Below are 24,529 nucleotides of genomic sequence, written 5' to 3'. Positions count from 1 at the left end.
GTGTGTGTGTGTGTGTCTGGGTCTGTACCAGGTGTGTGAGTGTGATATGTATGTGTGTCGGGCGTGTTGAGTGTGAGCCGTGTGTCGTTCAGTGCGTATGTCATGTGTGTATTGTCTGTATGCTCTAACACGTGATCTCTACTGACCGTGAAAACAACTTTACGGGGCGGGTACTCCTATTATTCCCAACTGGACAGGAGGAAACAGAGGGACAGAGAGATGAACAAATCGGCGGGCCCGAAGGCACGCGGCTCGCGAGGAGCCGAGTCCACTCGTGTCTGCCTAAGTCCACGCCTCCCGTCTCTGCACCGGCGCCTATCCTTGGTGCCGTTCTGCCATGAGTGTTTGCGTCAGAATTCCCTGGAGGACTTGTGAAAGCACAGATTCCTGAGCCTCACTCCTGCAGCTTCTGATTTAGCCGGTCCTGGTGGGACCCAGGAATTTGCTTTCATAACCAAGTGAAGCTGGTGCTGCCGGCCTGGGGACCACACCTGTAAATCAGCCCTGTCGCTGTGCGCTCTGTAGTCCTCAGAAAGATCAAGGAGAGCGTTGGGACCAAAGCCAGTGATTCTTTTAAAACTTTTAATTTTATATTGGCGTATAGCCGATTAACAATGTTGTGATGGTTTCAGGCGCACAGCAAAGCGACTCAGCCATACATATACGTGTATCCTTTCTCCCCCAGACTCCCCTCCCATCCAGGCTGCCACACAACATTGAGCAGAGTTCCCTGTGCTATAAAACCCGTGGTTCTGGATTCCTGCAGATTCCTGCACCTCCTGCAAAGTGGACCTAGTACAGTTACCAGCAAAATCAATGTGGAGTGTTAGAACTGACATTTTAAATGTGAGCTCATCGTCCTCATTGAATTGGTGTTTGGCTGTAATGAATCACATAGTATTAAAAAGGAAAAGGCAGCTTCCCCACCAAGAAGCTGTGTTTGCATCTCCACGTTCCAGGATTGCATCCTATTGGTCCCTGAACAGTAGAAGGGTAGGGTGCATCTTCCCAGGAGGAAATATTCTGTACGGTATTCTCTATGTATTACGTATTTTTTTCTTCTAAACATTAATTCCACCCTCAACCCCCCCCCCCCCAAAAAAAAAACCACTGTCTCAGCCCTTCTGCAAGTAAGGACTGGCACCAGAAAACCAAAGCGATGGGCTGCCGGGTCAGTGTTCTTGCCTCGTGTGGCATGATGCTCCCCTGTGTGAATCAGAGTCAATACTGCCTGCCTCAGAGAGGTTTGAGGGGCGTGTGAAGTGATGAATGGAAATCCCCGAACAGTGCTTCGCCTGCGGGCGTAGGGGTGTCCTGTTCCTGCGCTCCCTTTGATCCTCCATAAGCTCCCCCCAGGAGCTGAGATCATGGGGGGTTCAGGCATTACCGGGACAGACAACCGCAAGCAAGGGTGTCAGATGTCTTTGCCAGCTCTGCAGTGTTTTAAGGATTGAGACTGAGTGGGGTGGTGAGAAAGAGGGGAGATGCAGTGGTTGCTGTTGAACGTGAAAACGAAATGAAGCCCAGAGTGGCTCTGTTTGCTGGCCCCTCCACTGGCCTTTTACTAGAAATGCCTTGAAATTGAAATTGAGTGGCGGGTTCTGACCTTGACTGGCTCCGATGCATTCGGCAGGACCGGGGAGCGCCTCAATGGGTCACGCATTAGGGAAACAGGTTTTCAGTACTTTTTCTGAGTCTGGCTTTTCCAGGCTCATCGGCTTGAGATTCCATCCTGCAGAATTTATAGCGGTTGGGCCCTAGGATCTGCTGCACTTCAACGTGGTGTGTAACGTGGTGTGCGGGGTCCTGTGTCTTTAGAAATGTTGCCCCGGATAGCACCCTTGCCAGGGCTGAGATGCAGCTAAGGCCTCGTTAATCCCTTGTGCTCTTCTTATTCTTGGGAGCTGGCCGAGCATGGCCCCATTAGCTGCAGTGAAGTTGTGCTCTGAACCCCAGCCATGGTGGTCTGGTCCTCAAGGCGTCTTGGGGGCAGAAAGAAGAGGGGCTTTGAAAGGAGACTTAGGTACCAATCACTGCTTGCCCGCTAGGAGAGACCACATGTCTTCTTACTCCCCCCGCCCCCCTCTTATTCTCTCCCCTCCCCAAGATCATGCCAGCTGCTACCTATTTAGAACCTTCTAGTTCCCCCAGAACCTGCTCAATTGCAAGGAATTGCGAGTAATTATCTCCTTTCCTCCTCCTAGGTAGCTTGTACTGTCCCATTACACGTGGTAGTAAACTGAGGCTGCTTACCAAGAGCACACACCGCTAGAATATTCTGGAGTCACAAAGGGGCTCCAGGTTAGAGACTTTCTGATCCTTTTCCTTGTCTGCCCTATGGGGCAAGAACTTTTATCACAACATTCTTCTTGGACAGAATCAGACGACTCACATAAAATATGCAGCACTGGGCTTCCCTGGTGGCGCAGTGGTTGAGAGTCCGCCTGCCAATGCAGGGGACACGGGTTTGTGCCCTGGTCTGGGAAGATCCCACATGCCGCAGAGCGGCTGGGCCCATGAGCCATGGCCACTGAGCTGCGCGTCCGGAGCCTGTGCTCCGCAACGGGAGAGGCCACAACAGTGAGAGGCCCGCGTACCGCAAAAAAAATGCAGCACCAGGAATACACTAAATGCTCAGTAAAAGTCAGTTGCTTTTCCTTCTCCAAATCTCTGATATCTAGGTGATTTCATATCCTCAGAAAATCCATCCTGCCTTGAGTCTCCCTGTCAATTTGTTTCTCATCCTAGACTGGGAATATTTTAATTTTGTACCCTTTCATCTTTCCTATCCAACCTTCTTATTATTGGCCCAGGGTGTCCTGGCTTGGCAAATCAACAACCTGTCACGCTGGGTTCAGCATCTGCTTGGCGATAGCGCCCACTGCCTCTGCTTCCCCTGCTCGGTAGGAAACACGTTTGTCCTTGCACTCCAGGCACCTTAGATCTTTAGAGACTACGTTTATACTAACAATGATAGAACCCTCTTCATTCATTATTATCAATCATTATTAATTGTCTCTTACATTTATGAACTTTTTGCTACATGTTGGGAACTGTGCAAAGTGCTCTATGTGGCAGATTTATTTAATCTCCCCATTGTCTATCAGAGTTATATGCCATTACCAGTCCTCCTGTTACAGATGAGGAAACTGAGGATGGGATAGGTTCCGTTGACTTGCTCAAGGTCACACAAGTAGAGAGTGGAGGAGTGGGGATTCTTGCTCTGTTGGCCATGAAGCATGTGCTCGTAGCTGGGATGCTCGTGCCTCCAGGTGCCGACAGGTAAGGAAGGGCAGGGAACTAGCCCAGCTTTAGAATTAGTGTATCTGGGTCTGAGTCCCAGTTCTTGGAGGTGTGAGCTGTGTGACATCCTGTAAGTTACTTCATCTCTCTGTGTCTGTCCTATAATAGGAACCCCTGGGTGATGGTGTCCAATGGACACGTCATGGTCCCGTTGGCCAGATACCCTTGTCCCTCTACGTCAGTGCTGTTTGAGTTCCAGTTGTAGAAGCCCAGGCTCTCTGTGTTTGGCTGATGTGATCTCAAGCTGTTCATTTCCCTCTTGTTTTTTAGGTAATGAACCGAAAAGATCATGTCTGAGGTACAAGGAACGGTGGAGTTTTCTGTAGAGCTACATACATTTTATAACGTGGATCTCTTTCAGAGAGGGTGAGTATGCTTTCGCTATTTGTATTAGTTTACACATTTGTTTTGTTTTTTCTCTGGCAGATCTTGGTGGTGAGGACAGGTCATAGGAAATTTTGGGTTCATGAGGAAAGAATTTGTATTATTTTTCCTGCCAAGTGGAAAATCCAAACTTTTAGTGCATTTGAAAATCAGCCATAAATTGACAAAGACCAGAAAAATGCTAATTTCTCTCATCCTCCTGCACGTCTTCCTACTTGCTCTTTCCATGCAATCTGTCAGTCAGTGTTAAAGGAAAGTGAATTTATTGGAAGTGAAGCTTGCCTGGGTGGCTCTGATAAAAAAAGGTGTCTGTAGGATCGATATTTCTAGGGGCCATCTCCCCAAACCACATATCATAAAACCTGTACCCAGATCTCTCAAAAACTGAGAATTTACAATGTCTTATTAATTAATTTATTTATTTTTGCGGTACGCGGGCCTCTCACTGTTGTGGCCTCTCCCATTGCGAAGCACAGGCTTCGGACGCGCAGGCTCCGGACGCGCAGGCCCAGTGGCCATGGCCCACGGTCCCAGCTGCTCCGCGGCATGTGGGATCCTCCCGGACCGGGGCATGAACCCGTGTCCCCTGCATCGGCAGGCGGACCCTCAACCACTGCGCCACCAGGGAAGCCCCACATTAAAAAAAATGTCTTTTTTAAATACACAATTAAAATATAGCTGCTCCTACTTTTTCACGATGTACTCTGAATTTGGCATTTTACGTGCATGATCTCACTAAGTCCCACACTGAGATGGAATCACCAGTTCATCCGAGCCCAACACTAAGTAGTTTGAGATATGTGAACTTACATATGGATTTGTAACCGTAATTATTAATAATGTACCTCTTCTGCACTGTATATTGACCATCAGATATTGACTAAAGCTCGTATGAAATCGTCATTGTTAACAAGACATTTCAAAATGGCACACCCAGAACACAAAGAGAGCCCTGTGCAGGCGGAAGGGGAGGTTGAAAGTGAATATGGAAATCATGAATTACTCGATAAGCCTGCGGTGCTCTTCTCTTCTTTCCAGGTCTATGTGGTTTGGGGAAGCATCTCGTTTAGCTGCATTCACTGCTAAAGTCTAATGTTGAATTAGTCTGAATTAAAACCAGACTATTGAATCACTGTTCTGTGTGTGTATATATATATATATGTGTGTGTGTGTGTGTATTTTAACATGCATAATATATTATATATAATTTTAATTATTGTATATTACTGTATAAATTACCAGCGTATATATATAATATATTATATATGTTATGTATATAATTTTATTACTGTGTATGTATATATTACAAAAGTTATGTGTTCCATCAATACATAAAATAACTATTTTTAAAACATGAATTATCACATTTCTCATCTCATCTTTTAAAATACCTTTTCTTGTGTTTATAATGCATACTATATACAAGTAGAACTGTACATGTATATGATTTATAAATAAATATACATATATTGGGGTTGCATGCCCAAAAATGTTTTTACTGGTAAACATGCAAATCAACTGTTGGAGACCACTGGTCCGTCTCGCAGAGCAAGGAGAACTCTCACAACTTTCTTCTAGCTCTTGCTACTATTTCATGGTGTCAAGGAGTGTGGAAATCTAGGCACACACGTCGATGTGGATGAGGGCATAACTGGATGATCAAACTTGCTTGAGGGTGGGTTTCATTTCAGCTACCTCCACGAACAGGCTAGGGCATCTTTTGGATGAAGGCGATTAGACCTCTCCGGGGTGGAGGGAGTGCTAGGATCTCTAAGGTCTCATCTGCAATAAGACCTTGACGTGAATGGTCCCCAGCCCCCTGGATTCTACCTACAGGGAGCTGTGGACAGGCTGGGCATGATGCCAGCCAGGATTCTGCATCTGCCAGGGGAGTATCTGACGGCCATGGTCCCTGATGCTCAAGGGCCAAGGAATTTTCCACTCTGAATCCTACAGGAGCCATGAGGATGGTGAAATGTAATTGCTTTCCTAGCAAGCACTCCGTGGGGATGTGATAGCTGCAGTCCAGACCCAGTAGGCAAGGTGGGGGCCTGGCTGAAAGAAAGTGGATGATCTCCTGATGTCATTAAAGAGAAGGAAGGTGGGATTTGGGGAAGCCGGCCCTTTTTGGGGGGTGTAAGGATATATGATTAAATGTGTGCTCCCTACTGTCCTTGGGATGGTAGAAATCAGAGCTGGGGCTTGCAAAGGGAGGAGAGCGCCCTTCTTTGGATTGCGTTTGGCTGTGGTCATCCAAGTTCCACCTGGCTTCTCCAGTTGATGAGTAGTGCCTGTGGGCCTGTGTTACAAATGTGCTAGCCCATTTACCCCATCTGCCCAGATAGACACGCCTTCGTGATTCGTTGTGAGATGTTGTGTTGGAACCGCGTGGATACAGAGCTGAGAATATTGAGCGAGCATTTGCCCTGATCAGGGAGTTACTTGCTTAGAGCACATTTATATTTGCCAATAGTTTTTCTAGTCCCAGAATGCATACTGCTTTTTGGTGATGTTTGCTTTGAACAGTCAACTTGCATTTATGCAAGGTCTGTGTTGACTGAGGTGAATTCTCAAAGGAAAAGCATATCTGAAACCAGTCAAAAGCATCATGAATTGCCACCCCTGTACTTGGCAGTGAGACTCATCCTGATAAAAAGCCAGGGGCAGGGAGGCACTTGGGAGCCTGGCTTTGGGGTCAGACCTGACTTTGAAGCTAAACTCTGCCACTTATAAGCTCTGAGAACGTGTCCCTTTAAAACCAGTTATCACTCTAAAATGGTGATGACAAAGTCTATTTCGTGGGGTAATCTGAATGGTTATGGCACTAGTTGCATTAATTAATATATGCAGAGCAGCTAGCATGGAACCTGGTATCCAGTAGATGCTATCTAAATTGTCACTTCTACTAGTAAATCCTGGCTTCCAATCCGTCCTTAACACTATTAGCAGAGTTATTACCCCAAAGGGTTGTTGAGACCATCTTGTTTTCTCACTCCTCAGCCCAGTGCTCAGAGACTGAACGGTTTGAACTTAAACTTCTTCTATCTTTACTGTCTGTACTCAGACCATTCTTGACCCTCCCCTCCAATATCTGCCTTGAAAATTCTACCCTCTGCAAGTTCCCGCTCCAATATCACCTCCTCTCCAAACCACTTCTGTATATTGATTGACATTCACCTACTGTAGTCAGCCCGATTTTTATGAATCCCTCTTCTCCCTGTTTCTAAAGCGCACCTCATGTGTTTTATTTTGTCATCCACTCACACACGCATGACCGCAAACACTAGTAAGTCTACGTTATTGGCTTAGGCTCCATAAGGATGAAGATGAAAGATATTCTGCCTTCAAGGTGTTTACCAGCTAATGAGGGAGATGGATACATACATAGAAAATGACCTTGGTGTGTGATACGGTCTATAACAAAGACAGATTCGGGTGCTGTGCTGTGAAACAGAAGCAGGAAGCCAGTCTGTGGGCAGAGTCAGAGAAGATGTCTTGGTAGGAGATAAGCTATCATTTGAAAGCTGGGCGGGCGGGCGTTGGCCTAGCAGAGGACCTGGAAGGGCGGGACAGGAAGGGCTCAGCGGTGTCAGGAAGCAGAGCCAGCCTGAAAGACCAAAGTGCAGTGAAGAGTAGGAATGGAAAAGTGGATGGGGTAAGAGGGTTACAGCCTATCTTTTACTGGACGTGTGATTATAGAGATATTCATGTCAACTGCCACACACTTTCTTAGATTGCCATGGGCGGAGGGCTGGGCTGAACAAGGGAATGATAGTGATGTCATGTGTGGCTTTAACTTCTTCTCAGCTGGATCCAAGCTCCTTCAGGCTAAGGACTCCCTCTTACGTGACTTCATGTGGCCAGTGCCCAGCATAGAGCCTGGTGCACCCTGACAGATCAAGAGCAGCTTAGGTGTGGGGTCACGTGGCTCTTCATTAAATGATAGTCATAAAGATAAAACAGTCCCTTCTTTCATTATATGGTTGTGACGTCTCCTCTTCCCCAATAGGAGACTGGATCTTAACACATGCCTTTGCACATGCCTTCTGCTCAGGAACCTGTGGAGATGCCACCCTAGCCTTCTAGCATGGGTTCTGGGAGCCAGAAAGCAAAAGGGAAGCTATTATTTCATTTACAATAATTTTCTAATAAGGAGATGCTTAAGTGAACAATTAATTATAAAACCCATTGCCTGGATACGTGTAAGTCATTAATATATTAATAATTCATACCTGCTTATGAGAGCATGAACCTTCATTTCTAACAGTGTTAGCTGAAAGGGAGCTAACATTTGTCCTTGAAAATGAATTCAGATTTCATTTTCAGTCTTAATTCAAACAAGGCTCTGAATCAAAGCGATTTTCTTCCTGAGTGAAGGTTTTCATTGTTTGCTGTTCAGATTCACCTCCTCCTTTCCTCCACCCCTTCTCTACAAGGTCATTTAGAAGATTTTCCCTACTCAGAGGTTTTAGATGCTTTTACATATAAATTCTGTCCTGCCCACAGAGTAGTTGCGCAAAAAAGAACTGTAATCAGTATGATCAGATCTTACGTGGAAGGTCCAATGCTCGTAGAAATGTTAGGATTGAAATCCCCCCAGAACAAACTCACCTGCCTTGTCTCTACCGGAGTGAAAACGGTTGGCTCCCAAGTTAAGTGATTCCTGAAAGAAAATCCCATCTTGTGTTTATGCCTTGACATCCCCACTGTGGCCTGATGCCCAGCGACAGCTAAGCTCCCTGGGAAATTAGCTAACCAGCCCTGATGTGCCTTAATAGACTCAGAAATACGATTACCTTTGCTTGCCAGAGAGCAATTCATTGATTTGTCTGGTTCTGTCAGAAACAATCCTTTCCTTTACTTCTCTTATTAGAATATGTTGGGATCCTTCTCATTCATTCCTATCCTTTTGGAAGGGAGGGGGAATTATACATGGTCTGATTTGGGATTTTTATCACTTACAGCCAAGGGTTCCATCTAGCACAAGGAGGGTAGATAGGCTCGATGATCTTTAAGAGTCTTTCTGTGAAATTCCATGATGATTATTTTCATAAAAATTTGATCTCTCTTTCCCCATAAAATGGCATTTTATCTCCCCGCGATAAGTTTTTTATTTTAAATATCTGTTTAAGTAATACTGAGGATAAACAAGAATATAATTATTATAAATGGGGCTTGTTTAGTAAAACTGCTATTTAAGAACCAGTGATATACTGACAGTAATAAAGGGATTTATGTCCCTCAGATATTTGTCTCAATGTCGTTCTTTGAAGCAATTTAACGCTCACCATCTTTAGAAGTCTCCATTCAAATATCTTTACTTTGCTAGGTTTTACTCCTTGGCTACATATTCGGGCATATAGGCCTCTCTGGGAAACATCAGTACTCAAGGTGTGGGGTGGGGTGTGTGTGTGTGTGTGTGTGTGTGTGTGTGTGTGTGTATCATCAGACCTCAGACATACGGAACGCTTCGCGTTTTGCGCGTCGTCCTTGTGCAGGGGCCCTGCTGTCTTCTCTGTGTAGTTCCAGTTTTAGTGTGTGTGCGGCCGAAGTGAGCACTAAAATGACATTTTAAATAATTATTCCTGTGGAGGGTGAACAGACGTCAGTGGCCCAAGGGCTTATGTAGATGGACCTCCTGGATTATTTTTCTAGCAAATCCACATTCCTGTTAACAATTACCCTGTCCCATTTTTTTTTTCCTGTTTTTTCCCCTTTGAATCTGTGACTTCATAAGCCTGCTGCTTTAAGCCTTTTATCCTCTTAACCCCTGGCTGAGGACATGCTCAGCAGATCTGTAAAGAAAAGCTCCTTCCAGGGGGCTGAGAGCTGGCCTGCCGAGATTAAAATGTCTCTGGTGAGCTCAGAACCACCCACAGGGCCTAATAACCTCGGGGAGGAATAAAGGCAGAACAGAAAGGCAATGGAGAGTGTGGTCCTTTCTAGTTTTGTGCTCACAGGTCCTCGCTCAGGCCTCTCAAGGAGAACGACAGGGCACGTGGTCATGGACGTGGTGTAGAGGGCAGAGCAGAGACCCAGATCTGGTCTAAGACACAGAGACCTGGGATCTACCTGCACGTCTTCTGCAACCAGCCGGGTACCCGTGGGCGAGTTACTTTCTCGGTTTCCTTACTTATTTTGCAGGATCTCTATTGGAAGTCATGAGGTGATATTTGTAAAGCATCTAGTTAGAGAGCCAGGCCTGGCAGTGCTGCCAAATTGGGCTAAGCCCTCTCTGGCCTTTCTGTCCCATTGATTCCAATGCAAACTCTGCACCAGACGGTCCTCAGCTGGTCAGGGCCAGGGCTGGAGCAGACCACTGGCCTGGTCGGACTCTGGACTGGGTGATCCTTTTTATATTTTAAGCAGTTATTTAAATTCGTCACTACTAATCTCCCAGGAAGAGGTCTCCTTGCCAGTCGGAAACCTAATGGACTCCATGCGGATTTGTATTGGCCTCAATGGGGGAAATTCTGCTTTCTCTTCTTTATCTCATTTTTGGAATCTATAAAGTGAAAATGCCACAGTTCTTTTCTTCTGCCTTAATTGAGATGTAATTGACGTATAATATTGTGTAAGTTTAAGGTGTATGTGTGATGATTTCATGTATGTATATATCGTGAAAGGATTACAATACGGTTAGTTCAGACATCCCTCAGCTCAGATAGTTACCTTTGTGTGTGTGTGTGTGTGTGTGTGTGTGTGTGTGTGTGTGTGTGTGTGTGTGAGATCATTTAAGATCTACTCTCTTACTAGCTTTCCAATACACAGTACATATCTAAAGAAATAATAGCTTTAGGGAAACTCGTGAGATACTATAGTCAATAGAGTTATACTGAACTATAGGATGTTTCTTTTCTAGAAGGGTCTTTGAGTGGATCTCGGGTCAGAGTAGAAGATGTAAGAGAGTGAAGTCCTTAACTGCTCTGGTTTCATTCCCAACTGTTGTCAAATGTCGCTCAAAAGCAATTTTAAATGCATTTCATCGTTTTCTCATTTTAAACTTTCAATAGCCGTCATACAGAGTGAAGTCAGAAAGAGAAAAACAAATATCGTATATTAATGCATATATGTGGAATCTGAGAACATTGGTATAGACGATCTTATTTACAAAGCAGAAATAGAGACACAGACATAGAGAACAAACGTATGAACTGGGAGATTGGGATTGACATATATACACTATTGATGCTAAGTATAAAATAGGTAACTAATGAAAACCTACAGTATAGCACAGGGAACTCTACTCAGTGCTCTGTGGTGACCTAAATGGGAAGGAAATCCACAAAAGAGGGAATATATGTATACGTATAGCTGATTCACTTTGCTGTACAGTAGAAACTAACACAGCATTGTAAAGCAACTATACGCCAATAAAAATTAAAAAAATAAACTTTCAATAGCACACACATATAGTTTTGCCTAGTGGAAGAATTATGGTGACATTTTCATCCTTGTACTTTTCCTTATTTTTCACAATATACATATCACTTTTGTAATCAGAACCCTCTCTCTCCCTCTCTCTCTCTCTCTCTCTCTCTCTCTCTCTCTCTATATATATATATATATATATATATATATATATATATATAATCATCCAACAGAGTGAGGGAGGAAATGATCGTCACCCTAACAGTCCTCGTTTAATCTCAAATCTCTGTTCCATCTCGTCTTAGACTTCCGCAGAAAGCATTTTACAAAGCTCAGAGGAATTAAACACTGATTAAGAATCTTCAGGGCATCAGGCAGGGAACCTCCACCTTTTGAGTAGAGGAACATTTGTGAACCGTGGGAATCTAAAAATCTCCCACGTCACTGATGTCTGGGTCTCCATGGCCTCACAGATCCCAGGAATTGGCACTCAGGTCACTGCAGTTACTGTTTGGGAAAAGAAAAGACATGCCTGGAAGGTTGGTTCTTTGCTGTTCCTCCTAAAAGTAGGCAGAACTTTGCTTTCATCGGCATGCTGTGCTCCCAGAAAGGGTGAAATTCTGTGCTCTCTCTGAAAAAATCTCTTTAGTGTCATTGCATGAAACTTTTATGTTTCAACCCACTAGAATCAACCAGAATTTATTTGGAGTAGAAAATTATAAAATTCTCTATTATTACAAATAGCTTCACGTAACCCCACAATTCTACAAGGGATGTAGTATTATCCCTAAATCATAGAGGAAGCAGAGCCTGACATGGGTTCCAAGTCTGGCTCAGTTTTGCACATTGTGCAGGTGGCCAGGTGGAGGGTTTCTTGCGGGGATGCCTGCACCCCAGAGTCCTTGCATTTGCTTTCTACTTCACGAGGCATGTCTTGTTTGGCTTGGGCAGACGAGGGTGTTCAGATGTTGCGATGACTGCCCCTACCTCCAACTTCTTTAAACGCTTGCACTTCTGCAAACAGCACAACTACAGAGCACGACTTTCCCTTCTGCTCAGACTTCCTTTCCTGGCCGCCTGGCATCTATCTGGATGTTTTCCTTGAATAATCAGGGGATGATGTACTGGGAATTGAATCCTTCCAGCCAAAGACTGACAGACCCCAGAGGCATTTGCTTAACCAAATCTATTCACACTTCTTTGACAAAAGATCCTTCCGTAAATAGAATCCTCGGAGAAGATCTCTTGCCCGCCCCCCTTTTTCTACCCATTAACGCTTTCTCTACCGTCATCTTTCTCAAGAAGGAGTATGTAGCGTCCCTCCCACGCAGCTCTTGCACAAATTGCCCCTTGTAAAACAGACCCAGGGTCGCCTCTTGTTCTTTTACTTATTTCCTCATTAATTTACCCATTCTGGAGACTTTGAGCGCTTGCTCCTGTTGGCTCTGTCCTAGGAATTCTGGGCAGAACATTGAGAAAGAGCCGTGAACTCAAGTTGTTTCCAACGTGCTATGGGAGAAAGAGATGTGAGTTAATAAAGTGATGTCAGAAATGGAACAAAAAAGCACGGACAAGGTCCTAAGGTGCTGAGGGAGGACAGGGATACCATCTCCTCTCTCGGGAGGCATCACGACAGGTTACGCAGAAGATGGGGGTTCTACTGGTCAGGCGAAGGCTGGAGGGGAATCTCAGTCAGTGAGAACAGCATGTGCAAAGGCCTGGGGATGATAAAGGTCATGGCATCCCTGGGAAATGCCACACTGCTGAAGAGGGCTCCCTAGAGGTGGTGTTTTTGATGGAGTGGGAGAGGCGGAATTGCACTCTGTCGATCAAGGAGGGTGAAGAAACCATATAAGTAAGGGAATTTCTTGATGATTTGTGTTGTAAAAATGATGCTTTGGAAGCAAAGAGGATGGCAGGTGGGGTGAGGAAAAATAATGACAGTGGTGAGGACAGCTCAGACGGAGAATAGTTGAAAAATCTTGAAGCACTGGAATGGGAAGAATTGGTGCTTTAATGTCATGTTACGGGGGAGAGAAGTCATAGTGATAGTCAGTTGCGCCCTTGGGTGAATTGGTACATAAAGTCGAGGAGGGGTAGGACCAGGCAGCCAGAGGTGACGTGAGTCTAGAGGTCCGGAGGCAGTGGGGTATCTGAGTCCAGAGACCAGGTAGGAATCAGGGCTGGGATTTGTCTGCTCATGGGCATAACTGAGCCCGCGTGAAATCATTCAGTAACTTGTGACACTTTGTGAGCTCAGACTGTGTGCCAGGACCTTTACTCTATCAACTCACTTGATGCTATTGATAGCTCTATGAGCTAGGTATCATTACGTTCATTTTACAGATGGGTAAACGGAAGCTCCAGGACGCCTGGCTATCCCAGGGCAGAGTCAAGGTTTGAATTCATGGCTCTTTGCCTCCAAAGTCAGTATTATCAACACTGTTTTTTTATTCTGTTGGCGAGACCAGACTCCAAGAGAAAAATGACGATTTAAGCACAATTGGGTGGAAATGCAGACCAAGGCGTTTGAACTTTCTCCTCTAAGGATGTTACAGGAGGGGTGAGTAGGAAATGTTTGAAGGAGGGGAGGATCAGATTTGCGTTAGAACACCCTTTGGCTTAAGCGTGGAGAACGCAGGCACTGCCTGACAGGTAGTTGGCACTCACACATTTGAATTCCTAGTCGTTGGTTGAGGTTACTTATCTGAACCGGGCCCTGATGAAGGAGACGTTCACTGAGCAGTGTGACAAAGACGTTTCTCATCACACTCCAAATCCTATCGGTTGGTAGTTTCTGAGGTTTGTATAAAGCTCAAATCCCGCCACTGATTTCTCTCTTCAGATGACTTAGTGAGCTCCAGACCCATAAGAAACAGTCATGAAATGGAACCAATGTCCTTTATCTGTAGCTGGGAGAGCTCCTAATACTCTCACAGGGCAGGGTATTGACACAACAGATGGAGCAAATAAGGATTAGGCGTAGATGCCCAAATGGGATTTCTTCCGGCCTCTGTCTGCCCCAACTGAGATAAATCTTTACACTCAAGTGTTCAGAGACAGAGGAGGGAGAGGGAAGGAGAGAAGATGAATGGATACCTTGGGTCCAGGAGGGGCCCAGGATTTATAGGCTGAGCTGTACTTAACTGAATACGAAGAATAAATGGCAGATAGAAGACTGTGCATGGCCCTTGATACTTATTGTCTATTATTAAAATACATTCCTTTCAGTATTTAACCCATCAATTTGGCAGTGCTTTTCTACACTCACTTCCTGGGTCACCCGGTCCCATGGATTTAAATACTACCTGTGAGCCACTGGCTTCCCAGTTTATGTCACCAATTTCTGCTCTCTTCCATACTTCAGATTTGTCCTGTAGGTGTTCTCCATCCATTGTCATCTTGCTGTCTAAAAGGCATCTTAAACTTGACCTATCCGAACCAAAAACCTGATCTCCTGCTCTCCCAAACCTCTTCCATCAAACAGCTCCATCTCAGTCAACTCCATCCTTCTAGGTGTTGAAGCCAACATCTTAGAGCAATTCCTGACTTCCTTCTCTCTCATACCTCATGTCCACTTCATCCAGAAATAGTATTGACTCTATCTTCCAAATTTATGCAGAATATGACATTTCTCACCTCTATTGCTAATATGCTGGTTTTAGCCACCATCACGTCTGTCCCATCTGGATTTGCACAATAATCTTCCCCGTCTGATCCCCCTGATGCTACCCTTGCTCATCTCTAGCCCCCCTACAACACAGAAGCCAGATGGTCTTTGCAAAGCATAAGTCAGACTGTGATGCTCCTCTGTTCTAACTCTCTGTTCTCCAATTTACTATGAGTAAAGCCAGAATGACTTACTCTTTCCCTCATTGGCTCACCTCCTGCCATAAGAGTCTGTCTCATTTTTTTTTTAATTAAGTAATTATTTATTTAGTTTTGGCTGCGTTGGGTCTTCGTTGCTGCATGTGGGCTTTCTCTAGTTGTGGCGAGCGGGGGCTACTCTTTGTTGCGGTGCGTGGGCTTCTCATTGCGGTGGCTTCTCTTGTTGCGGAGCACCGGCTCTAGGTGCGCGGGCTTCAGTAGTTGCGGCACGTGGACTCAGCAGTTGTAGCTCGCGGGCTGTAGAGCACAGGCTCAGTAGTTGTGGCGCATGGGCTTAGTTGTTCTGCGGCGTGTGAGATCTTCCGGGACCAGGACTCGAACCCGTGTCCCCTGCATTGGCAGGTGGATTCTTAACCACTGCACCACCAGGGAAGCCCTCATAATAGTCTCTTTGTAGTTTCTTGATAATGTCGGGCATGGAACCTTTGCACTGGCTGTTCCCATTTCATGGAATGCTCTCCCATCAACTCTTTCAAGTTTACTTACTCTATAAATAAGGATACTGGGTGCAGAGAAAGGGTACTTTGCCTTGCAGTAGTTAGGCAGCTGGGCAGTGGAAGAATCTGCTCAGGATCTCAGATTTCCTGATTCCTAATCAAGACCTTTTTTCTCAGAATCAAAAAAAAAAAAATCCCGAAGTGTGTTCCATGGAATCTTAGTCTCTAGTGGCAGCCTGCTGTAGTCGTCTCTTGGGATTTTCCTTGCAACAATATTCTTTACTCATCATGTCACAGATGTGTGCACACGTGCATGCACAAGTATGTGTGTGTGTGCAGGTGTGCACACACGTGGAGTGGGCTGTGTGATGCTCGTGTTCTAAATAGCATCCCTTGGAGTTTGCTCTTTCTCCCATGCTGTCATCCATTCATCAAAAGGGTAGACTTGCAAAATTGTCCAAAGTTGGAGTTAATTAGTGCGGGGTATGGTGCATTGCTTTGTGTCCTGTTTTGTCTGGAAGCCTTCTTCTGAATAATACAGAAATATGAATGTTGATGTAGGTGAAGGAAACAGGTAACATTTATTACCATCTGTTTGTAATAAGAACTTCCTGTGGGATTTCTCGTTTATGTCTTTGAGATATCATGTGAATGAGTAAACTTCTTAGATGAGGCCACAGGGACATTCAGAGGGCTTTGCTCAGTGGCTGGGATTTGGGCTCTGGTGTCAGAGTGTCTGAGTCTGGATCCCGGTCCCAAGCCCTCAGAGCAATATGGTCCTGGACAAATGACTTCTTCTCTCCACCTCTGAAAAACAGATAATGATAGTATCTGCCTCCTGCGGTTTTTGTGAACGAAAAATTACATGTGTGTGTATTGTTCTTGATGATTTTGAGCTATCTAATTATTATTTATCATCATCATCATTATGGTTATTACACAGTTTGCCTGAGGGAGCCCTACTGCTGGTGAGTGTCAGTACGGGGTTTAAGCCTGCCTCTGGCTCACTGCGAAGCTGATAGTCTTGGACGTGCTCTGCATTGCTGGCTCCACGTTGCTTATCTCAGCCTGAAGAAGGGGCCACAAAACTACCTCTCTTGAGAATTTGTCCGTTTGTCTGTCAACATAACCGTCCGTTCATTCCCCCATTCATTCTTCCTCTCATCATGCATATATCAAACAGGTAAAAGGTGGCCCAACCTATGTAAATACTGGGGAATTAAACAAACAAACAGAAAAAGAAACAAAAAATGAATCAACCTGAGCTTAGTCCTTGAGGTATCCTAGGGACTGAACTAGGCCTTTTATCTCCATCATGTCATCTAATTATCCTGGAGAAGCAGATATTATATTTCCCATTTTACACATGGGCAAACAGCCTTTGACAAACACTAAAATAAAATCACTGAAGCCATGTAGGCTGCTAATGGTTCCATTCCAAGTCTGTCTCACTTCCAGTCCCATGTTCTTTCTCTGAAGCCACTCTGCTTCCCTTCCAAAACCCACATCTGGACCCCTACCTCCAAACGTCTTCCTGGGGACTCAAGAAATAAGAAAACTCAGAGATACACCACTCATTCTGTTTGCAGTAATTTCACAAGTTTTATTAGTCCAGACCTTGAGAAGGACCTGCCCAGCTCACACATCTTGACTTGCATTGTCCAGTCCCGGTGCCGGAGGGAAGCTGGGTGTTGCTGTCTCCTCTCTGCTCTGGTCAGACCTCAGGGACTTTGAATTCCACTCCATGTATCAGATCCAGGACATCTGGAAGCGTGTTGACAAACCTGAGTACCCTAAGCCTGCAAATGAAGCCCCATCTCTACCCAACAAGGAGTAATTGAACGAATTAGAAAGGATTCAGAATTGTGGGTTCACCATTTAGGGATCACTAATGGCCTCCCAGGAAAAGGAATTAGATGCACCATTAGTTTCTTCAAAGGTCAGAACTAAGACCCTGGGAGTGAAAGGAAGAAATAATTTAAGTACTTGATGTCAGGAACCGTTTTCTAATGGAAAGGTCTTCAAAGGGCAGGTTGCTTTGAGCATCATGGGTGCCCCTCCCCCTGAAGTGGGGTCAAGATGGTTGAGAGTCTTGGGAAGCTACGTATTTGGTGAGAACAAGGTGACGATGTATTCGATCAGAAATCTTCGACCGTTTTTAAAAACCTTTGACTTCCTTTCCTCAGAGTGAATCTTAAAGGAAAGCCTGATATATAAAAGGAAAAAGTGGAACTGGTTTGGTTGACGTTTCACGGGGTGCAGCCTCCGAGGCTGCGCGTCATATCATGGGGGCATCACTGCATCTACTTGAAAACCTTTGGAAAAACAACGGTAAAGGTAGTAACCACTGTATTGGCTAACGTTTATTAAACACTGAACCTGGAACTCTTCTAGGCTTTGTATTTATTACCTCATTCAGGTCTTCAAACAATCCCATGAAGTCGGGGCTAGGATTCTGTCACTGTCATGTAGGTGAAAGAACGGAGGGCCACACAGGTGATGGGCCTCATTTGAGTTGACACTGCTGGGCTCAGGCAGAGCCGGGCTGTATGTTACGACATAGATTGGAGGGTCTGTAAGGTCATGTCAATTCTTACGAGTCTCTGATTCTCCCAGGACTGGTGTGTCTGCGTCAGGTCCCAACTAGCCAACCCCTGGAGACACGTAAGCAGAGCAGATGGTGGGTTGAGGGCTGCTACCCGGATTATCTAAAAAGCAATTTAAAAATCTCAGGAGACCGCAAGACGGCTGTTCGCTGGGGAAGCAGCAGGTTGTCCCTTTCTGCGGGCGCAGCGCTAACTGGGCACCGTTCCGTGTTGGCTGTTCTTTCCTGGGGTCTTTCTGAAGCCTGGGTTTCCATGCACGATGCACCAGCAGAGACGACCTATAGGACTTTTAAGCCTCAGTGTCATAGTTCAAAGGATTCAAGACTTCCTATAAGCATTGTCACCCCTTTTGTCCTCTGACTTTGACAGCGCATCGTGGGCTTGTGGTTCGTTGATGCCACAGGAAGTGATGCTTTGTGTTTTGAAGAGCTGAGGTCTACTTCCACTCTTTTGTCTAGAAAGCACCTGGGAGGACAAGGACATGGCATTAGCAGGGTCCTGCTCTGAAAACTTCCATCTCCCCCACGAGCAGCCAGCTCCTCTTGGAGAAGATGTCTTCCTACTGCAGACCTGTCATCACCACCTTCATTTATTCTTTCTTTTGCTCATTTATGTATTCACTCGTCAACACCTATGCGCCAGTCATGGTGCTAGATACTAGGGACCCAGAAGTGATGAACACGAGACCTTTCCATTGAGCTGCCAACTCCTTGCGGTAGAAACAGACACACATTGCGCAGTGTGATTGTGCTGAGCATTTGCGAGCTCCTGCTACACGCCAGGCCCTCTGCTGAGCCCTTTGCATGATCTTACTTAATCTGCACAGAAACTGAGGCAAGTCCAATCCGCACCCACCTTCTACAGTGGGGAAACTGAGGCCGTAGAAGTTGTGCCAAGCAATATGGGAAGTCTTCTGTGGCAGAATCTGGTTTGCCCTTGGAGAATTCGGGAAAGACTGAGAGTCAAGGATTGGGGTCCCCGCTCCTTTTGAGGTGTCAGATGTTTTAGTCGATCATTGGGTGGTTTGGGGCAGGGAGGGGCTTGAGATAGAGCTGGACAGGAAGCTGGGTTAATATCGCCAAGTTCTCCACAGGGGTTTGCGTCAGTATACGGGGACCACCACATTGTTCGACCAAGAATCCTCTTGTGATTCTGGCAGCTAACTTGCCTCCCAGCCACCCTGTGCATTAGGGATTAGCCAGGATTTCGTATGTTCTGTTGCCTCCAAGCTTTGCATTTGCCCCTACGACTGCTAGGAACATCCTTTTTGTCGCAGTGCTCTCCCTGCTCACCCCTGCTCGGGTTTTTTGTCTCTTCTAAGATATCACCTCTCAGGAGACTTTCTTACGGCTTATCCTGGTCAGGAGGCTCCTCCAGGCTTTCCTTTGTCCTACTGCTAGCACTGACCACCTCTCCATTACCTCCAGGGGCCTGACATCCGGGTTCCATCCATTCCTGGTTCCCAGGCTTGCCTCTCAGGGCTGGCACAGAGTGGAGCTCAATGAAAGCTTATTGAGAAATAGACGATTTGGGTTGAAATATTTGGACACTCCCCATCTATGTATTGAACAATAAAACAGTATTTATTGAGGGTCGACTGTGTCGTCGACACAGTTCTGGATGCCATGTTCATGGTTATGACCTGAGCAAAACAGTCCCTGCTCTCACAGAGCATTGGTCCAGTGGGCGAGACAGTCATTACATCTAAACTCCCTTTTCTAAGTAGCCAGTTCGGTATGAAATACGTGCTATGATGTAAAGTGCAGGTGGCCATAGGAAAGGAGATGCCTCATTTAGAATGAGGGCTCAGGAGAGATGTCTTGGAGGAAGGAACGTTTAAAAGGAGACTTGAAAGTTAATTAAAAAATAGCTAAGTTTGAGTGGGAGGAAAGAGGCTGAACAAAGGGCAGGCATGAGGCCCCAGGAAGGGACAGCTTAGTCCAGGGAATGAAGTAAGGCCACTGCGGCTGCTGGAAGGTGAACTCGAACCAGAGTCTCTTTAGGTGTTACTGCTTTTGCTCAGACTTTCCCAAAAATAAATATATGTATATATTAATTAATTATTAATCATCTCTGTCCTTGATAAAGTCTTGAATGAATAGAGAATTTATTCCACTGCAGTATTAGACTGTGTAGCGGCAACACCGTTTCATCAACAGAAGAAGCTAAAGGGCCGTGTATAAGTTTTTGTTACTACGTACCACCTCTGTTGTTCTTCTAAAGCAGGTATTCATGTATCAGTGCTTAAACCATATTCTCTCTGTGTTTGATTTTAAATTATATTTTTTAAAATTATACTTTTATATATATGAATTGTAGTTTTATATATGAATATATATATGAATTATATATTTTTTTAAAAGTACCAGATTCTGCACGGCCTCGTTGCGCCATTGAGGATCTTCCATTGTATCCCTTTGGGCACCTCCCTTTGAGAAGGGAGGCAGCCACACACAATCGAACCTCAGAGTCATTCTTGACACTACTTATGCCTCAGGCAATGCTTTTGACTTTCCTTCACGAGATACCCCAGACCCAACCCAAGCCTCTGTCATCTCTGTGCAGATGCCTTTCACTGCCTCTGCCTAGTCTCTGCTTCCTCCCTGTTCCCACTCTTCCCTCTGTGGTTCACACAGCAGCCCGAGGGTCCTTTTAAGACCGAAGCCATGCCACTCTCTCACTTCGTCCCAGCCTACCCTTCCCCCTCCCCGTGTCCTCAAGTCCATTCTCTATGTCTGTGTCTTTATTCCTGTCCTACCCCTAGGTTCTTCAGAACCATTTTTTTCTTTCTAAGATTCCATATATATGTGTTAGCATAGCACAGGGAGACCAGCTCCGTGCTTTGTGACCACCTAGAGGGATGGGATAGGGAGGGTGGGAGGGAGACGCTAGAGGGAGGAGATGTGGGGATATATGTATATGTATAGCTAATTCACTTTGTTATAAAGCAGAAACTAACATGCCATTGTAAAGCAATTATACTCCAATAAAGATGTTAAAAAATAAATAAAGACGGTGATCATCTGCTTACGGGAAAAAAAAAAGACCTAAGCCAGGGAGTGTCACTTCTCTGCCTAAAACTAGTGACTTAACGCCCCATTTCCCTCAGGGCAGCAGCCCGAGTCCTCATGATGGCCTGTGAGACCCTTCCTGACACTCTGGCCACCTGCCTGTTCCTCCAGCATCCTCCCCCCCAGCCTGGGGCCTTTGGGGCATCTTCCTCCATCTGGAACGTTCTTCCCTAGTACGTCCGCAAAGCACAACCTCTCACCTCCATTAAGTCTTTGTTCTTGTCACCTTCTCTCATCACACTTGAAGTCTGCAGCTTCTGCCAGTGGGACCCTCTTTTCCCTCATCATCTTTCAACGTACCATGGACGTAACTCATTTGCCGTGTTTTTATTTATTTGATCCTCCCGCTGAAATGTAAGCTGTACAGATGCAGGGATCTTTATCTGTTCCTTTCACTGATGAATCTCAGTGCTTAGGATACTCCCCAACAGTGAGTACCTTCTTCAACTATTCTTCATGGTGCAAACTTTTAAGGGAAAAAAAAAATGCAGGCACACCTTACAAGAATCAGTGCAGGTCATTGCAGCGTGGAACTTAAGGAAGAAAAGGTTACTGGTCTCTGAGCATAAAGACGTCATTGCAGTTGCTTCTGAATCTCTTGCCTGCATGTTTGCGAGAATTTGTGGTGTGTGTGCACCCATGTTTGTGAGCATGTATGGTTTTAGTCATGCATGTTTCCAGGTGCACATGCCTGTGGTCATGTGTGCTTACAGTAGTGGACATTCATGGGCACACACACGTCTGTGGCATGCATCGCTGTGGGCATGCATGGTTGCGTGTGTGCATGTCTGTGGGCACATGTGCGCACTTGTTTAAACAAATGGATTAGCAGACATGCCTGAACCCTGTCATGCAGAACCAGGGACTCTGGACTTTGGGGGAGGGACCCTGCTTCTGTCGTTTCTCATGTCCTTCCCGAGTCGTTCTTTAATTATCCACCTCAACGTGCTAAAAGTGAAGTGTCTGCTGAGTGTCCTGGTCTTCTGCTCAGCCGCGTTCTCAGACGTCTTCTCCTGTCCCAGGGGTTTGCGTGGCTGAGTTCTAAGAACAGTGTGATCACCAGCGGCCCTTTAGAGTCACCTGGAGGACTCTTTGGCACAAACACAGTTTAAAGCATCTTCCTCTCAGATCTGGAAGGAGGCGGTGCCTTTTGGGACCTTGCGGCTGGCGGCGCTCACTCAGAGGTCAAAGCAGGGTTGAACGGACCTGCTGCCCGGGAGAGGAGGAGCTCCGGGGACGGGTCCTTCATCCCTCGGTGGCTGCAGAGGAGACACTTCAAGCCTCTGGCTCTCCGTTTCCTCGTCTGTCACTCACGTCTGGACCCGCACACTGTGGGTCTGGAATTGCATCCTGGCTCTGCCTCTCCCCAGCTGGAGAGAGAGCTGGTGTCATCTCTCTGAGCTCAGTCTGTATTCTGTGTATCATAGAAGAGGCATCTCATGGTGTTCTTGTAGAATCAGATAGGTGAAGACACGTGGAGGTCTTAGCGCCGTGCTCGGCACATTGCAGGCCTTCCCAGTGGGAATCAGTGACAGAGTTAAGTGACAGGCAAAGTGCTTTTCACATCTGCTGGCTTGAGAACACCAAGAACGTCTTAAATAACTTTGCAGCCCCTGCATGTTAAACAGCATATAGTGCAGGGTAGGGATTTGTTAAAGGTTCACTATAAAACATAATGAAACGGTGCAGAATTAGCACCTTCCCCTTCTCTCCCTTGGGGAGATTAATGCCCTCCCTGCTGAGGGAGGGCTTGAATGACGGACTAAGACATTTACGTTTATGCTTTAGGGGCAGGAAGGGGGCGATGGCAGGGGACGTGGGCCCAATTATGTCTGAGGGCAGACATCTTCAGGAGGTTATTGAAGTGGCCAAATCTTCATCCACTCATTCAATTTATCAGACACCGTTTTCTCCCATTTAAAAAAATCGTGGTAAACACACATTACAAAAATGTACCTTTTAACCATTTTTTAAGTATACGGTTCTGTGGCTGTACGTACATTCATGTTGTTGTGTGCCCGTCACCACCATCCATCTCCAGAACGATCTCATCTTACATGTATTATCTGCATATATCTGCATATATTGTATACAGAGATATGTACACATACATGCACACACACTGATGCAAGCATTTTAAAGAAGAATAAGATTATGTTGTACACAGTGAACACATTTTTTTTTCCAACTGTTTACTCGCAGTTGAATGGATGAATATTTTCTGAGGGGCTCTACAGTCAAAGGCTGAGGGACATGAAAATGCAAAAGTATTGCCAGAGGAATATCGCCAGAATGAGTTGGAGGTCAGGATCCAGAACTCGGTGGGTTCAGGACTGAGTCACTCACTCATCCCCCCAGATGAAGAAGTCAGAGAAATAGGCCGTAGAAATCAATACGGCACATGTTCTTCTAGCAAGGAGCTCACGGTCTGGGGCCTGGCTTAAGCAGAAGCAATCCAAGTATTCATCCTTTCCTCATCGGTTCTTTGAGGGACTGCTGGGTGCCAGGTATTGTGCTGGGGTTTTGGCCTGAACAGGAAGGAGCAGGATATTCTTGTCCCTCACAGGGCATGGCCTCACCAGGGAAGGTCCACCTGGAGAGCAAGCATTGGAGATGCAGTGTCACCAGCCGACCCTCTGGAGCCCCAGGCACATAGAGAACAGGGGATGGGTGATGGACGGTACCTTACTCTGCAGGTGTCGGGGGCCTGGCCAGGGGCCAGGGCCAGGCCTTTGAGTTGAGTCCTGACAAATGAGGACAGTTGGAGGTGTTTCAGGCTGTCATCCCAAGGAAGGGGAGTGACACCTGCAAAGGTGTTGATGTGCGGAAGAGTAGGAGGCATTCACAACAGCACATTTTATACCAGAAGCAGAGGCCGATGATGTCAGGATAGAGAGCAGACTTGTGGTTGCCAGAGGGGAGGGGGGTGGGGGAGGGATGGGTTGGGAGTTTGGGATGAGCAGACGCAAACTGTTATCTGTAGGATGGCTAAACAACAAGGTCCTACTGTAGAGCACAAGGAACTATATTCAATATCCTGGGATAAACCATAGTGGAAAAGAATATGAAAAAGTATGTATATGGACGGATAACTGGATCACTTTGATGTATAGCAGAAATTAACACACATGGTAGATCAACTATACTTCAATAAGATAAATTTTAAAAAAAGATGATAGGAGAGAAGAAGAGACATCTGATGCAGAATAAGGAGTCAGAACTTGAGAAAAGGCAGATCCTGTGCAGAGGAATCTGGTCTCAGGTTTAGCTGTCCCAGGCAGGGGTTCGAATTGTCTTTCTTCCATGAACTGGTTTGGAGGCTAATTCCAGAAGGTCCCTGACTATGGGATGTTCCCTTATCTTTCCATGGGTCACTGAGCCCTTTGAGATATCCTGTGATTCAGTAACATTCTGCAATGTTATTTTTTTCTCAAAGTGTTTTTAAGGTTTGTTGAAGGACTGTCATTCT

At 45.7% G+C, this 24,529-nt stretch overlaps 1 protein-coding gene and 1 non-coding gene across 2 annotated transcripts in view; one reads left to right on the top strand and one right to left on the bottom strand.

Moving 5' to 3' along the window:
* The first annotated feature begins 3,579 nt into the window (after positions 1-3,579).
* Positions 3,580-24,529, top strand: part of FAM135B (family with sequence similarity 135 member B) — a 162,296-nt gene continuing 141,346 nt past the window's right edge. The window contains exon 1 of the mRNA XM_027132349.1: positions 3,580-3,669. Coding sequence (XP_026988150.1) covers positions 3,593-3,669 — 77 coding nt within the window. The 5' untranslated portion in view covers positions 3,580-3,592. The remainder of the gene's footprint in view (positions 3,670-24,529) is intronic.
* On the bottom strand, positions 9,142-9,246 carry LOC113605006 (U6 spliceosomal RNA). Its single transcript, XR_003427030.1, has one exon. It is a non-coding gene; the product is annotated as a U6 spliceosomal RNA (small nuclear RNA).

Source organism: Aethalodelphis obliquidens, unplaced genomic scaffold (genome assembly GCF_003676395.1).
Source record: "Aethalodelphis obliquidens isolate GAN/ISIS:26980383/991018 unplaced genomic scaffold, ASM367639v1 scaffold41, whole genome shotgun sequence".
NCBI lineage: Eukaryota > Metazoa > Chordata > Mammalia > Artiodactyla > Delphinidae > Aethalodelphis > Aethalodelphis obliquidens.
Note: the sequence above shows the minus strand (reverse complement) of the source record. Positions and strands in the feature narration are given on the sequence as shown.